The sequence below is a fragment of the Geospiza fortis genome, unplaced genomic scaffold, assembly GCF_000277835.1.
Source record: "Geospiza fortis unplaced genomic scaffold, GeoFor_1.0 scaffold92, whole genome shotgun sequence".
NCBI classification, from domain to species: Eukaryota; Metazoa; Chordata; class Aves; order Passeriformes; family Thraupidae; genus Geospiza; species Geospiza fortis.
The window spans coordinates 2108543-2126129 of record NW_005054389.1 but is presented as its reverse complement, the minus strand read 5'-3'; the positions used below and the strand labels follow the sequence as shown (position 1 = coordinate 2126129).

Genomic DNA, 17587 nt, shown 5'->3' with positions numbered 1-17587 from the left:
CCATGTACAGCTTTTGACTCAGAACACGTAGGATGTTTTTCTGTAACTTAGTACAAATATACCTCTCTGTTCCTATGAACTGAGAAAAAATGGTAAGATGAAACTCTATTATTTTCCTACTCCACTCCACCCTCCCAAGGAAAAGTACCCTCAAGGTAAGGAGGTCAACTAAGACCAAAAATACTTCAGCTTTTGCTGTGGCAAACAAAAGCCTGAATTCCCATGGAAGGCAGCTGTGAGAAGTTAAACAGACATGTTTAATTCAGAAAGGTACTCTGGAATTTCCCCACAATAATAACTCAAGAAATACAGCTCCGTTCTTCCAAGACAGAAGCAAAACTGATGGAGTCAAGCATGCTTTGTACTTTGAATATCCACCTGATGCAACGAGAGGAGCACCTCCTATGCAAACTTTATTATGTGCACAGGTTATGTATGCCCCAGGTTACACACTCAGACATTTAACACAAGGAATGGCCCAACCAGAATCAAAGACAGTAAAAACAAAGACAAACATGCAACTTTCTCTGACCCCTGGTTCTCATTTTTCTTCCTCTTTTTCCCAGGGCTGACAGGCTGACAGAGAAGGAAATATACATCCACCCAGTAGTCTTCCATACAAGTAAATACAAAAAAATCAAGTGTTTATTGGAAGTCTGCATGAAGGCACAGATGAACTTGATTACAGACACATTGTAACAATTACAAGTATATGTAAACACCTTGAGATATACAAAAAAGCAATAATACAGCTAGTACAGGAACAGAGTGTAACCTGCTAAAAAAACCAAACCTCTTTATATCTGAGGTTCTTACAATAAGCTCTGATCCACACCAACACAGTGAATGTTCTTGAAGTTACCACTTGGATTCAAGCTCAACAAATCTGCACTTTGGCCATTGTTTGATCCAAATTCTAACAGGCTTCCTTCACTAGGATCAGAAAAACATAGGAACAACCAGCTAGACACCCAACCAACCTACAATGAGGCTTCATTGATTCTCTAACTACACAAGAGCAATCACCAAGGTACTGAAATTAAATATAAGCTTCAGAAAAGCTCAAGGATGCTTGTTCCACTTGCATTTGAGGAAATTGCTGTATTTCTGCAGGAAAGGAACAGTCTACAGCTGTCAGGTGATTTTTTTTCTTCCTCCACAGGAGGCTTAGATTTCATCTGAAACACCTGCCAAAACAAAAGTCAGCAATCACAAACTAAAGTGCCTTGGACAGCTTAGGTTTTACCGCTAGAATTAAACATTTCAGTTTTTAGACACAGAATTATGTTTTATCATGAGAAAACCCACCTTTGCACACAGAAGACTACTTCCAATATTTCTGGGGAATTGCTTTTTGTGATTTTTTTTTGGTTGTTGTTTTTCAATTAGATACCAACACCATAAACTTGAAGAACTGCAACACAGCATTTTTTCAATGGAAATCACAAAAAATGCCCCCCACTCTCCCAAAAGAGTTTTAATACAGGCCATCTCCAGGCCTAGCAAAAGAGCACTCTGAGCAGCAATTTTACTACAGGGACACAATTTGCACAAAGTCAACCTTCAACCATCTGTCCTAACTCTCCACTCCTCCTCTACAAAAGCTTTATAACCTCTGGAGCCCCATTCCAGCAAGGACAGACTCCCATCCAGGTAACACATGCAGAATAAAACCTAACAGAGCTATAGCATTTCTTCTGACCCTGTGGCCACATCATCCCAGGTGAAAGATGAGGTAGTACTTTTCTTTGGAGCCCAGCTAGCAGAACAGGCACAAGCACTCTTCTCCTCAAAGTAGCAGCAGCTGCCTGTAATGCAGTGCCAAACTCCACAGTTTATCTCCTCTTCAGAACACACCTAAAATCCAAAACCAGCTGCTTAGAAAAATAAATCATTATTTATGTGTGAGCACACACTCCCACTCAAACTGCACCATAAAGGCCACGGTCTGTCATGTTCAGTGACTTCCTCCTGTCCACACAGTGGCATTGACTCAAACTCTGCTTGTACTGGGACTCATGGGTTTTACCCAAAATTAACATGATGTATCCTGAGTACTTATTATAGCAAGATGTGGAATTTAAAATAATTCAAAATTTTAAGAACCATGATCCAAATAAAAAAAAAAAGGCTGGGAGAGGAATTCAGCTCCTCAGGGAACAGAGGAAATCAGATTGTCTCTATGCATACAGTCCATTTGGTATTCAGGGGCTCTGTTGGCTCTCTCTTCAAGAGGAGAGATCTTTCCTCTCAAGGAGGTTGTTGTAACATATGCATGTATTATAATTTTATAGCTTACACTCATAAACCTTCTGGTTTCTTATGAGATGGCTTGAACTGGAGAAATATGCTCTGCATAGTCCATGCTCTGTAGACTCCCAAGGATCAAAAAGAAATAGACTGCCATGACTGAAAAAAAGGAAACATCAGAAAGAGTTGAACAGTATTAGAATTTGTACTGCTTGTAAAACTAAGCATTAGGATCAAGAAAAACACTGTAAAGCTCAATCAAGATCCCTGGCTGCATCCTCTTAGCAAAGCAATAATTGACACCAAGGATAAGACTGTGTTTCTTTGATTGCAAACTATTTAAGGCTCTTCTATTTGTCTCCATGATCAGTTTCCATTTATTTAACAGAATCCATATACTCTCCTATCAGCAGTGCAACTTGCACACATACCAGGAAACCTTCTCATTTTCATTGCTTCCAAGACTGCAATTTTCATTCAGCTGAAGTGCACAGGGATTCCACCCAGGCAGCTGGATTCCTAAATGAAAACATTTTAACAGGAAAGGAATCCGGTTCTGCTCAGCTCCAGAACAGCAATTGCCAATAGAACAGCACTAACACTTTCTGGAAAAACTCTGATGTACTTTCTGCCCTTGGGAATATGCTCTCAAAAGAGTACATGTAATTAAAACAGTCTTATCTGGCTTTTAGCTGAAGACTACCTCCGAACAGTCCCACCTCTTCTTCCAAAGAACTTCTGTGGAACAAATCGTGGATAAAATAAACTCTTAATGCTCTACAGAGTATCAGCTGCATTCCAGTGTCCAAGTCAGATCCCTTGAGAGAAAATACAAAAAGAATTGTATTGCATGCTTGATTGTCAGAGAGGAAAGCACTGCTGAAAAGCAGATTTTATTTTTTTTCAATCTTTAGCTGTGAAGGGTTATGCTCACAAAATGCTCCACACAGCTAGAAATTGCTTCTGTGGACTTACACAGCTAGTGACAATGCAGTGTGCAACTGAGAGGCGTTAGTGATGAAAAGGATGTCAGAAAACCACCCAGGTGCTTCTGAGAGAAACAAAGCACTTAAGCCCTCATAGTGAGCTGGACCTCACTGTCAAGTGAGTTTCTCCAATCTATAGATCTGATAAAATCACAGCTGCAGAATCATAATTCATGACTATAATTCACAAGGAAAACTGAAAATCCATTTACATTTATTAGGAGATGGTTGTGCACAATTTCTCATCTTATTCAAAAAGTCTACAAATAGAGTTTAACACTTCTGATTGCAAGCAAATGTTTGTTCAACGTTCTTAGTTCGATAAGGCCAATTTAGTGCCTTTTTACACTTTCAAGGTTTAGTATACATTTGTCAGTTCTTTACTTTCTTCTGGTAACAGTCCCACTGGAACAGTAAGGAAAGTTCACTAAGACACTTTATAACAGCAGCTGAACTTGGGTTACACAAATTCAGTTTTGGAATATGCTTCAAATGTAAATTATTCTAGGCAATTTTCCATTTTGAGATCTTAAAACACCATCAAAGGCTCTTCCTTTTCCACCCACATTTGTGCTACCACCACCATGAGATTGCCCTCCACAGAGCCATACATCCAAGGATCTCAAAGCACTTCAGAAAGGAGGGCACCATTTCAAATTCTGGGATACTTGAGCTGGAATCCTACTTAATAAAGAGTATATTTTTTTCTTCGTCTTATGTTTACAAAAGGACAAGCATCAAACTAAGCTGATCCTGTCTTGACCTTAGTCCCACCTCTGACTATCTGTCACTTTCTCCCATTCAATCCTATCACTTATTCAGGAGCTCTGCTTAATTATAATGCCCAGAGCTGAGATTCCTCTATGGAAAGCTGAGCATCTGCTATGGTCAATTATTTTCAGGTGGAAGCAGCGGTCAAATTTTAGGTCTGCCACAATCTTGAGAATTATCTGACTGGAGAGTAACTACCATAATTAAAGTAATGTAATTTGATAATGCACTTGATCCCATATTGGTTTAAGAAGTGTAATAGACTATATTTGCATTTCTCTAAATTCTCTCAGAGCTGAAACTACATAGCTACGGTGAAGAAATTCTAATTTTGCCTTAAGCGGAACATTTTACAACATTATTTTAACTTACAACTTTGATTTAGAGCACTATTTTCATGAGGATTTTCAGTTTGCAATTCTGACTGAATAGGTGAGCGGTAAACATGACATTATATGTACAAGTGTTAGTATACTACCAGAATGCTGTACTTCCTTCTTAAAAATGTCCTTAATAAAGCATTAAGCATGTCAAACAAACTTTTGTAAACAAAAGATAAATTACTCATGTTCTGCTCTGATTATAGCCAGATACATATTCTCATAAAATAAACATTCTCTTGTCATTTTCCATGGCCCACATATCCATATATATGAGGTAAACCATTTAAAATTATCAATACTATATAAACCCCAGTACTCAACAGGAACCTCAGGAAAAATGTAACCGAGTAGGATGTCAATATCAAGAAGTGACACTTTGTTCCACTGCAAAGTGAAACCAATTTATTTGTGCTAAATGAATGGAAAGAATGTATTTGGAATACATTTCTTTATACATTGTACCGGCTTAGGCTGCTAAATAAGCATTCATTAGTGCCATGTTGTGCTACTTTCTTGTACTCTGTTTCTACCAAGCAATACAAAGTTTTGGCTGTTAAGCCAATATATTCCTCTATGATGATCTCGTTTTCTAACAGACTTTTGAACATTTAAAATACCTGTTCAAACTTTGCTTCAGGGGAATCACAATGAATATATTTTAACAAGAAAGAAATTATCATCAGCTGTTCTCTACAATCACATCGCCTTCTGCAGCAAAAAAATCCAAGAGCACACACTTGAATCAGCTCTCAGTAACCTGTGGGCAGGACCACACTCCCCTACAGTCACTGTGACAGGGCACACGGTATGGGCAGCTTACAGGTTAGCAGAAATGTCAAGTGACATCATCAAATCTTAAGGTCCACAAATTGTACATTCCACAGACTCCAACAAGCCAGTTCCCTCAGTGTAAAGTTCTGACTGTACCATGTGTTTGAGGTGCTTTTAAACAGGAGAAGTACAGATGTGTCCTCTGTGAATTAAGCTTATTTGCTACAAAATACCAGAGAGCTTGTGTCTTGGGCACTGATCAGGGTGTCTGACTTACTTTTGCACTAGAAGCTGATAATTTAAATGACTGAAACATAGTGCTGATCTTCCATAAGCTTGGTAAACACTGTAATATTTCAGAATTTATCATGTAGCCCATCATGCCTTTCATTTTCTGCAAATTGTCATGAAAAAATATAAAAAGGTATCCCTTTAATTTTACAAACCTAAAAGCCAGGAAAATGAAGCTTTGGAGCCAAGCAAAACGACATAATGCCGTATTACCAAACAGAGTAGCAAATGTTCCAGCCAGAGAATGGACATACATGTAGTTCAAGTAAACACTGATGGAAAACTTTGTTAAGTTAGTGTTGTAGACCCACAACACTGGCTGCATTTTATACAAACGTTTACAACACAATTAACAGTGAAGCCTATATAACCTCAGTGCAAATAAGTCAAATCCAAATATGCCAAGTAAGCCTTTGGCTTTTAGTAAACTGCTCCGTGTTATGAGTCCACTTCTGACATAGAGACTGCAGAGCACATGCACTAAGGCTGAGAGGAGGGATGCACTGAATGCTGGAAATTGGCTGCCTGCGATGCCGCGCCTTGGCCCGGAGGTTGCACGGGTGGTGGAGGTGGTGGCGGAGGTGGCTGCACTGGGGTCTGCGTGTTTGGAGAAGGAGGAGGAGTGGGACGTTTAAATTTGTCGGGGCTGTTACTTCTTCGTGGCGAAGGCCTCTGCAGAACAAATATTGAAATTATGTTTAACACACTCCTGAACAATATTAGGTGCAAGTCCTCTAAGCTTGGCAAAGGAAAACAAAAAAAAAAAAATCACACAAAGAAGTCTGAACAATTATGTGGGAAGAAGACATTTCAAAACGTTGCAGGAGTCACAATACAACTTTTACATAAAATAAATGTTCTTCTGAAAATGGAGTAGCAAAGGAAAGGGGAGGTACTCTTGACATCAAAGAGAACATGCATTCCTTCCTGTCAGCTTGCAGGAAATGAACGAAAGACATGTCCTGCAGATGTTTACCCATGATGACCAGCAACCTAAAAAGAAATGAGATGTGCCTGCCCAACCAGCAGGTGCTGAGGAAGCCTTGACTTCATGCTGCTGGCATGTGAGGTACCAGGATGTGGTACCTCAGCGTGGGTGGGAAAGCTTTGAGCATCAGAGTCTGCCCACAATCTCTAGCTCTCTGAAAGACTCTTAGCCCACACACTGGAGCAAAACCAAAGCATAATACAAGTTGCTCTTTGGAGAACAAAAAAATATTACAACGCTTTGAGCTGCAGGAGTGAAGCAGTTGTTAGAGAGACCCCCTCAACAGAAACCACAGATTTTCAACAAGTGGTACATTCAAATGAAGATTGAACCCCACTTTATCTGTACAAACTGAAGAGCAGGAGGGGAAGGATAATCTTTAATGTTAGCAATGCAAAAATATAAATTACACTCCATAACACTAACTTCTGCACTTTTGAAACAAAAATGCTCATTACTTACCAATCTGGTTAGCATTAATCAACAACCTCATGGCATGACAAACCACCTACCCATAATTACTAATCAACCACAGGCGGTCAGCTCTGGGGAGAAGCATGATTACAGTTCTATACCAAATGTACTACCAAATGTCAAGTCAAATTTATTTTGTAATGGAGATCAAAAAATGGAAGAGTCAAGAATGAAACTGCAGTTTAGTCAAATCAAATATATTGTATCTATTTTTCTGCACAAATATGTACAATAGATTAAACTTATATGTAAAACCTAAGAGATTCTTGAAAACTGACTGATGCCTCTGAAACACTTAATATAATTTATTGCATTTGCATACATATAATATAAGGGGACCTGGTATCAGTATTGAGACAAAGCCATGAGCTGTTTGTCAACACTTTTCTCTGAACAATTAGTATTTTATCCTCAAGATGATCCTTCTCACAGTGACAATTCATTTAGAGTTTCAGAAAAAGTAGTATTTCACAGAGACTGAACAGAGCAAGTTCCTTGACAAACTCTTTTATAAAATTAGTTTCCATGTTTTCCAGAATCATAAGGATCTTCCTGTGACTAACTCATGTGACATACACCCATGGGCTGAGCCCCAACGAGAATTCTACTTTCCTGATGAGCTCCAGCTTCCTTTCTGTTCTACCTACCATTGCAGTGTTCCCACCCACCTCAGCTCAGTGAAATTGTGACAATTACCTTTGCACATCCACCTAAACCAGAAGCAGCTGTATTTTAGCATTGTACTAAAAATTCCATTAAAACACATTTTCACATCTGAGAATGACAAGTATAAGCAAAAACCTTGATGAATATTTACATACTACCATACCTGCTGAGAAAAATCAAAATGGTCTTGATACAACAACCAGAAGGTATTTTGCCATATGATGAATATTTAGGCTTTGTTTGCTCGTTAAACTCCACAAATATTTAGAAGAAACACAATGAAGCTGAAATGCATCAAACACCGCAGGTAAAAAGGAAATAAATTCAGTTGAAAGATATGAGGAATTACCCTAACAAATGTTTATATTAACTTTCTTCTTTGCCAATGACAATAGAAAATAAGAGTTAACTGCCTGTTACAGTGACATGATGGTAGCATTGTGTGTCATCCTGAAGAAAACCTGAGCTTGAAGCAACCTCAGATGACTCATCCGTCAGATGGTGGAGACTAGGAGAAAAATGAAAGCAATGTTTTTACTTCCTGGGATAGGCTTAGTAGCTTAGAACATCACTTTTCACACCCTGCCTGCTGATCCATAAGATGATACCTATTACTGTCCTTAAGATGATAATACATCCTATTCTTTTGCAGAAAACAAGGTTCTCCAAAAAGAATCAGTTTCTGAGGGGTGAAGAGGAAAATCAGGGTTGAAGAAAGCAGCAATAGGTGTCTTGGAGTAAGGAGACAAAAACAAACATTCACAAAAATGTTTTGTAAAAAAAGCTTAAGGACAACCAATCATAACTTCGAAAAACCAAACTATATTGGTAACAAGTATTTACTAATTTAAATACTTACTGTAATACCATGGGATGGTCCCATATGTTGCACATGAAGGCCTGGAGAATTGTAGTAAGACATTCCAGCTCTAGTCAGTGAAGTTGGTGGTGTGAAACCAACTGTGTGACTTGCATATGACAGACCTAAAATTGTTAAAACAAGGTAACATCAACATTCTTGTTTGATATTAAAAACTAAAGTGCGAGAGGTTTTTTAATTTTTTTTGGTTCTGAACCAATGATAGTCTAAAAACTGGTAACTGCTACAGATTACCCATCTAGAAAATACTAATTGTACTGAGAAGTGTGATGCAAATTTATTTTCTTTTCCTGCAGCATACTACTGTATGTTTCAAACATACACTGTACAATGTTAAACATAACTTTTCACTAAAGATAAATGGCGTAAGACTCCCACAGTAGCTTAGTTCTAGTCCATAAGTATTTCCATTTCTCCATGGAGGAAATGGCTCCTTGAACAACATACAGGCTGAAGAAGCAGCAGAGAGGTTGTGCCTGGAGAAGCCATCTAGCACTGGGTCACAATGAGGTTGCACAAAAAAACTGGATGTAGGTGGCTTCTCCAAGGCATACCAGATCTGCACTGAGGCTTCCTTCTCTTTTGCCTCAGCATTCTAAAGACCGTTGGGACTGGGAAATTAAAACATGCTGGAAAATGTTACTAGCTGGACTAGGCTACCAACTAACATTTAAAATTGCAACTTGTTTTACCTACATTAAGGAAAGCCCAATATTCAAAACTGCAAATATCTAATCCTTTCATCCAAATATTTCCTTTATGTAATAACTCAATTATAAAAATGCAGAGTTCCTGTATAGGTCTATTTAACCAAGGAAAACAGAAACAGCAACTGCCAAAGGCTTCAAGTTCACACCTAAAGCGTTCTGAACAGCTTGAGTTTCTCAAAAGAGCACATTTTCCAAAACCTTTTGCTCCTTTCTGCTTTCTGACAAAAGTATCATAAGGAAGGAGACAAGACTTTTCTCAGCTGTTTACAATTAGACTCAAGCAACTGCTTTGGAGAATAATGACTAGAAAACATTTCTGAAGGCCTATTAAACCTTTATAACATCACACTGGATTTAACAGTTTTCACACTTCAACACTAAACCAACACAGAACAATGTCCCTGCAGCAACACCCAACACCATCCCTGTCTGCATGCACCCGTGTTTCTGACTACAAGAGATGAGACAAGATCTGGATGAGAAAACAGAACAAGCCTCAGATCACTAATGAAATCATATAAACAAAAACTGCCTGTGCTTCCTTCAACTCTGTTTGATTCTGTTACATTGTCAATGTATGTCTGGTGCAAATTACAAGTTACTCCCACGGAATCCCTGCCACTACAGAGTAACAACAAAATTAATCTGACTTTTGACCACATAATCTAATTATCTGTAGAGCACGTGTGTTACATTTAAGTGCTTTTGTAAGCAACAAGGATAGAAACAAGTCAATGTTCAGGGAGGTGACAAGGCAGCCAGAAGTAAGAAACTAGAAATAATGGGCAAAACAGAGCCACTTTTGTAACGTGGCAATTCTGAAGTGCTTTGGAATAATCCAGCTCCACAAGCTTGACAAATGCAAGTCTGCATGGCAGCCAAAGAAACAAAACCAGAGCAGTGCACATACACTCAGGATAGTTCACCTCTGCAGCCCCACACATCTATCTGGCAGCAAAGCACAGACCAGCAGCTACACTGAAGACTAACTGGTAATTAGAACAACTAATCCCCAACTGCCTAGGAGTAGCAGTAATTACACTATCTTCAAAGTTCTAGAAGATTTCCAGCACATATCACTGTGCTAGAAATCTCAGCAGTATCTCAGCTTCAAAGAGTCTTCAAAAGTAGTATCCCAAGCCATGCAGGCACAAAAGACCCTGGGATTCAGAAGACAGAATGCAATCCATTCAATCAGCTATCCACATAAAATTACAGCATTTCTAACTGGTTACAAATTCTGCTTCCACATATTCAGGGCACGTCATTTCTCAAATGAAATATGCCAAGTCATACAAATACTTGATGCAACATACAGCTGCTTTATTATTCTGTGCTGATACTTCTGGCATCATCTTACTGTATTACTTTAGATACAAAATACTCTCAAAACCTATTTGTTTTCATCCAATACTGCATTAATTCATCCCAGACAGCTCTACAAAATTCCCAATTGATCTCATTAGTTCTCTAACAAACTGCAGCTTCTATTTTTCTGAAGTCTGACACTTCCCAACTGCTGATATTAATTTATCAAATGAAAAGGAGATTAATGCAGCTGCCTGCGCAGACAAGCTAGCCTGGAACATTTACCACACCAAAATTTCCAAACTTCTGAACCCTGTTAGAAATAATAATTTCAGCTGTGCTTCAGAGTGTGCTTCAGCATCCTCTGTCTGTGGGATAAAATTTTCAGTCTTGCATCAACTACTGATGGGAAATCAAATCCACAGGGAACAAGGAATGCACTTAAGTCTCAGTGTAGGAATAAACTGACAGTTCTCCTGCACTGACACATCAGCACCTAAACAGGGAGCATTGCTAAGTAATATAAGTTAGCATGTAATCTGTCCCACACAGAGTTGTAATTTCTGTGTTACTGCAGATCCAACCTGCAGCTGGGACACTGTACTGCTATAAATGCTGCACACAGAGAACCATGAACAGAGCTGTTCCTCCACAGCAGCTGTTGGCACAACTACACTTCTGTACACCCAGTTACAGGAAAGGGGTAAGAAAGCATGAATCATTTTCTTGGTAACACACCTTGCAAAACACTGAAAGTCAAATCATTTGGCTTATTTCAGAAATGTAAAAACCTTATGAAAACTCACAGTCACACTGCTCATCTCTAACACCATAACATGGCTTATGGCCATAGCTGGTCTTCATGCATGCAACACCTGGATGAAAACTATTTATAGCCCTTTGAGAAACCACAGTCAGCCTTGAAAATTCAAGGATCTAAAGACATTTATATGTTCTAGCAGACCTGTGTAATAAAATGTCTCATTCCCATCCTGTGTTAACACAGAGCACACCTCATCTGCCTGGCAGGTTCTAGAGGTGAACGTGGGAAAGCCAGGCATACAGAATTCACTTCTTTATGTACAAGGTGTTTGTGAGCACCATGTAATACCCACTGCCAACAGCTTATAACCAATGTCCAAGTGCAATTTTAAGAGATTTTAAATTTCACTCAATAAATGTGTTAGTAACACAAATGCATTTCATTTGACTTAAAATATATTCAGCAATTAGAAACTCAAAAAATAATTGTTTGCTTCTATTATACCAAGTATGTGAGATAGGAATTATTAATTTTACAGTTATTGTTTAATAACAGAAAATAGCAGAAGTACAAAAGCCATTTCTCTACTGAAGAGAAAATTGACTTTTTTCCAACATGTTCAAAATTAAACTTCTCTAACAAGTTTTGATCCAGAGCACAATATCAATCTCACGACTAGTTCTTCATCAGAACTCTAGAAATCCATTTGAATTATGTGTCCTGTTGCACAGCTTGTGTGGGAACGGAAGGGGAATAAAAAGACAGTAAGAGAGAAAAAAAGAGCAAAAAAGAAATAAAGTTCAAGTGATAGCTACTTAACTGATCTTCAATATCTGTCCACAGATCTGAAATATAGAATAACTGGTCACCATCCAAGAACATGCTGCACTAGAAGACACCTAAGGCAAAACTATTCTTGCATTTATGATGCAGGATTTTTCTCCACACTAGCTTTGAAAGGCTACTGACCTAAATATATTAATAGGGCACGTTACTATGTGATGCATACAATAATTTTAGAAACTGGGTTAAATATTTACCAGGTGATATAGGTCTGCTAGAACTTGGTGAGGGTGTATAAGGGATAGGACTGGACACAGTGCGAGGTCTTAATCCTTGTGCAGACATCTCATTAAAATATCTAACAAAAAAAGGCAAAGAATAATTAGATCAAACCTTTTAAAATGTGCCATGTTTTAAATGTTTCACTGAGATTTTTTCAATTCCCATAAGAATCACATTAGGAAGTCATGACAGGAACTCTTGTCATTGCTGACACTGGCTTAACCTTCCATGGAAACAGCTGGACTTCTCTTGGGCATTTGCAGTTAAAACCATATAAGTTGTATATGAATAAATAGTACGTATTAAGGTCAGAGATGTAAACCATGTCATCCAATCTGACCCATTCTACATTCCTGCACTTCACACATCATTTCTACATTGAACTCTAAAGCTTGGTTGGCTGGAGTGTATCTTCCAGAAAGGTATTCAGCACTAATCTGAAATCATGAAAAAGGGTGAAGAAATCATTAAAGTACTAACAATTTATTCCAGCAGCTGATCAGCCATAGCATTAAAAACATGTCCTGTTTCCTACTTGAATCCCTCTGGTCCCAACATTTAAACATTTGCTCATCCCATCTTCTGCCACTGGAAGAGAGAGACACTTTCAGCCCAGGACCATGCCACTAAAGGTACTTCCAGGCTGTGTTGCAAGACACATCCCACACTTCACTAGGATAAACTGAACAGATCAGAACCTGAGGCAAGGCATTTTCCCCCACCTGTAATAATTTTAGTGATATTTATTTGTCCTTCATTCACTGACTACAGTGAAGCTTCTTCACAGATATCAAGTGCTATATAAAAGAATAAAAATAACACAAATTGCTCCTACTTGTCACTCACTGTTTTTACCTCAAGAGATTTTGTGGGTTTTTTCTCCACAGTACTACACTGGCAGTCTCAAGTTGAGTTGCTTAGGCACTCTCCACTTAGATTTTTCAGTCACTCTCTAGACTGGATGCCCCCCTGCTCACCTTCTCCAGGTGGATGCAGATCAGTGCACACAGGTTTATATTATTAGATTCAGCTGTGTTTCTTTACTGGACACAGCAGAGCAGCAGGCCAAATTTGCTACCTAACAGCCCTTTGACTTAATTGTCCCCTCTTCTATCAGTGTGTTCTCAGGAATTCTTAGTAACTGCACTTATTTCCCCATCATAATAAAAAAAACCCCAGTAACATGGAACAGCATTAAAATTACTCCTATTCGATGGAACTCACAATGACTACTTTGAGGTCTGTCCATAGACTACTTGAAACATATTTTGGTACTGCATCTTGCTGGTTTTTAACCAGGATATTCAGAGCTAACAAGCCACATGCCCTAGCACAGGCAGTACACTGTAGTGATACCAAAGTTGGTTTGAATTTGGATAGACCAGGTAATAAAAGTAAGTTGCAATAGAGAACAACAGAAAACTAAAGAACTAATAAATTAGGGTTTAATTAAATAGGCAAGTTTTTAAAAGAGCTTCCAGTGGCAAGGTTAGTGAAACTGAACTAAGCTACCTCTGCAATACACAGTAGGTTCCAATGCAGACCAGTGTGTGAGTTCCAGCAAGGCAGCATCTCTGATTTAATCCCCTTGCATTCTATGCAGAGTTTCCTCAAAGTCATCCCACTTCCTGCCTCAGGTGATGTGGAACAGCAGCACCCCACTAGCGTGTGTCCTGGTTTCAGGTATTACCCTGCTACTCCAAAGAACAGGATGGAGGATTAAGACAAAGCCATTGCTGGTCTGGAGAAAGAGGCTTTGGGAGAGCTGTGTCCTTTACGTTCAGGGAAGGATCTTCACCTGCCCTCAGCTACAAGCAATAATTATCATCAGCTAACACAATGCAACTGAAAGAGATGGATAGCTGACCCATCATCACCGTCATTTTTAGGAAGATGTAAGCTGACAAAAATTGACATTTTAAAATCATGACTGCACATAGTTCCACAAGTATTTTGTCTTCTCAGGCTAACTACTAATGCCTGCTTTGTCCCTCACTTTGCTTTCTATTACCTGCACTGCAAATACCAGATTTGGAGTTCTTCTGCCAGGCCTTTGGAGTAGCAAAAAAATCAAACATGACAATTTCTTTGAAGTACAGAATATTTACTCAAACTTTCCTGCATTCTCCCGGTTACCACTACTTACAAGTGGATGATAAAAAATTTTAGGCCACTCTACAATTTTGGATTAATCTTGGTAATTCTCATAGATTTAGATTTTGACTGTACTTCCATTACACTGTAAATAGTGGAAGAAAAGGTAAGTCCAATAAGAAAAAATTCCAACCTCAGAATCCCCTATTTCTAACAATTTAATTTATATACCATTTGCTACATCTTAATACCAGATGCTAATGCAATATAGGTCAAGTTGCCTTGGTGTTTCATTAGAATGAACACTACTTTGAGCTTTAAGGGTACTCCTTACCACAAAATATCTGGTACTTTGTTTCTGATAAATTACATCTTATAACAAATATATTAAGGACCCAAGAGGAAACAGAAATTTTTCAGTATCAGAAAAAATACATAGCAAAGAGTAACTTTTTTATTTGTCCTAAAGGACCACCATAAATCCAAAATAATATACAACAATACAACCAAATAACAAGCATTTGATAAGAACTAAGAATGTTTTATTCAAAATGTACTTAAAATCCTCTTTCAAGATATAACACTGAGAAACACTATAGTGTTTCTATGAGAAAACACTAAAAGGTACAATATAAACCATGAAAGATTCAAGAGTATCTCTAAGGTCAGGGCAAGCAAAGCAGTTTGCAATAAAGACAAAAAAAATCAAGGATTTTATGGTTTGGACATCAAGGACAACCCAACAGTTCTGGAAATGCTTCCTCTCTCAAAGGTTTTACACAGTATCCCTTTGTATTTGGCTGAGTATATTTTACTTTCTGCAAAGGACAAATCAGGCCAAACTAAAAATGCTGTCCCTACCTCACAGAATTCCTTGCAGCTACCAAGTGGGGGACAAAACAAATCTTGTCATCAAATTATCCTGATTTTCAACTACACAGCTGTATTTATTTCAATATATATTATCAAACCTCAAAACAATCTTCAGATATAAATATTTTCTTACTCACTGTTAAAACTAATGCAAATTCTGTACAACACTGATACAAAAAAAATTCCTGGACTATGCTGGAATTTGATACACACATAAAACCCACATACAAGTTACTTCTAAAATTATTCCATAATATTCAAAAAGTAGTATAAATACTGATAAATAAGTCCAACACATCTGGATAGCAAAAAAAAATACAAACCTTTCATCGTCCATTTCTAAGCTGGATTCACTTTCTGACAGTTGTCTGCAGAGAGCTTCCCTACGTTCCATTTCCCTCTGTAATTTTCTTTGAAGTCTCAAGTTTTCTTCTCTCATATGTCGCTCCTCTTCTAAGTATTGTGCCATCTTTTCTGAATCTGAAATTCATTGTTTTGTTAAAAGCCGATTAAAATTCAATTTCTCAGACAGCCAAGTATGTTGTGCCTAATTTTACTCCAACACTACAAGATGAAGGTGTAGAAAATACTCAGGATAGATCACTGAAAATGTTCACCTCTAAGTCATTAGTTCAAAGCCTAATTCAGAATAGTAACTACTAAAATAAACTATTGTTTGACATCAAGTTTGAAAATAAAATGTAAGAAAAACAAACAAAACTCACCACCACGAACCAAAAGTATTTTTTAAAATAAATTTGAAACGAAAGAAAAATTTTATTAAGAAAACACTACTAAAACCATTAAGAAAAAATATTGATTCCTGCTCCGTTAAAATAATGCTATTCCACATTTACCAAGATTTTCCTGCAACACACTGAAGACATTATTTTAAAGGTATATTTTCATTTTGAAGGAGGAAGCAACAGCACAAGTTCTGAAACAACACAAGTCCTGAAACTCCAAACTCAAACTTGTATTAAATTTGCTACCTTATATATATTCTACAGCACTCTTTCAATTACATGTCTTATCAGAGAAGCTGTCCAACAGGACATGCACCAATATGAAAATACTAACATTAAAACTGTATTCAATTTTAATGTTAAAAACCAATAACAGGTCTACTCTACATCCAAGGGCAATTTGAGTTGTCAGTTCTAAACAACTCCAGCAAACATCACTTAAATGGTCTGGTACCACAGATTATTTAAGGTGATAAAGTCAAATTATGAAAGGTTACAAAGCTTTGTGACAGATTACTTAAATAGAATGGAATATGTGATGAAGACTTATGAGACACACAATGTATTTTGTGAGATTTTGTAACATTTAAGCAAGCTTGCAGTTAAATCCCTGACCTTAAGAAATCCCAAAACAATTCATCATGCCTTGTCATCACTCCTTTATGCAACAACCTTCAAGGTTAAGAATATTCCTGTTTTAGAAACCTGTTCCCAAACTATTAACAACACGTGATTTATTTATCTTCTGTGGAAATATCACCTTTAAATGTAAGCGTCACTTCCTGAACACTATTATCATACCACACCAGTTCCCAGAAGTGTTTCCGAAATAAAAAATGTAATACAAGTATCAGAATTTCATAAGCAGATTTCATTAAGTACTTAAGAGAATACTAGAGGTTCTCTAATGACTGTGTATTACAAACAGCAATCTGAAAACTGCATTTCAGTTTCATCTTCTGTGTGCAGGCTGGCACATCCACCATTCCTACCAGCACTGCTATTTGTACTGCAGTTCTGTCTAACCTGTTCACAAAGGGAGAGAGTCCTTTTAAACCAAGCTCTTATTTTCAATGTAAATTTGACATTAATGCTTTCCATTTTTTACTCTAAATCACAGTAGTTCAAAAAGAAACCACTTAAAAAATCGAGGATACTTGAAATGAAATTAATTAGGCTGGATTTTCACAAAGAGTACTTTTAATCTAAGGCCTTGCTCTTGTTCTGAACTTCAGTCAGTGAAGGCTGCAGTGCAGAATTTGCAAGTACAAAGATTAGCTGTCCTTATCTTCTTTTAACAGCCACAAATTATTAATGCCACAAACTCGTGCACAAGGTCTCTGCAAAAGAGCACTCTTGATCCATCATCTCTGTCTTGAAGGAAGGCTGCTGCCTTTAGTAATCTCCTTCTCTAAATAGAGGTTGAAATATTCCAGCTAGCCTGGGTGGCCAGAGGGGGCTGATCCTGACTTGTTCTGCATTTGCCCAGATTTCTCTGGCCATGTGCTGAGGCATCTCCTCACTCACCAACTGCACAGCAATGTTACTGACTCAGAACCAGGCACAAC

The 17587-nt window shown here is 37.8% G+C and overlaps 1 protein-coding gene across 1 annotated transcript in view; it reads right to left on the bottom strand.

Annotated features, from left to right (window-relative positions):
• Positions 1–617: 617 nt before the first annotated feature.
• CCDC6 (coiled-coil domain containing 6) overlaps positions 618–17587 on the bottom strand; it is a 50222-nt gene continuing 33252 nt past the window's right edge. Inside the window, exons 6-9 of the mRNA XM_031060711.1 lie at positions 15597–15753; positions 12282–12382; positions 8440–8564; positions 618–6124 (exon numbers count right to left, since the gene is read on the bottom strand). Of these exons, the coding sequence (XP_030916571.1) occupies positions 5933–6124; positions 8440–8564; positions 12282–12382; positions 15597–15753 (575 nt within the window). The 3' untranslated portion in view covers positions 618–5932. The remainder of the gene's footprint in view (positions 6125–8439; positions 8565–12281; positions 12383–15596; positions 15754–17587) is intronic.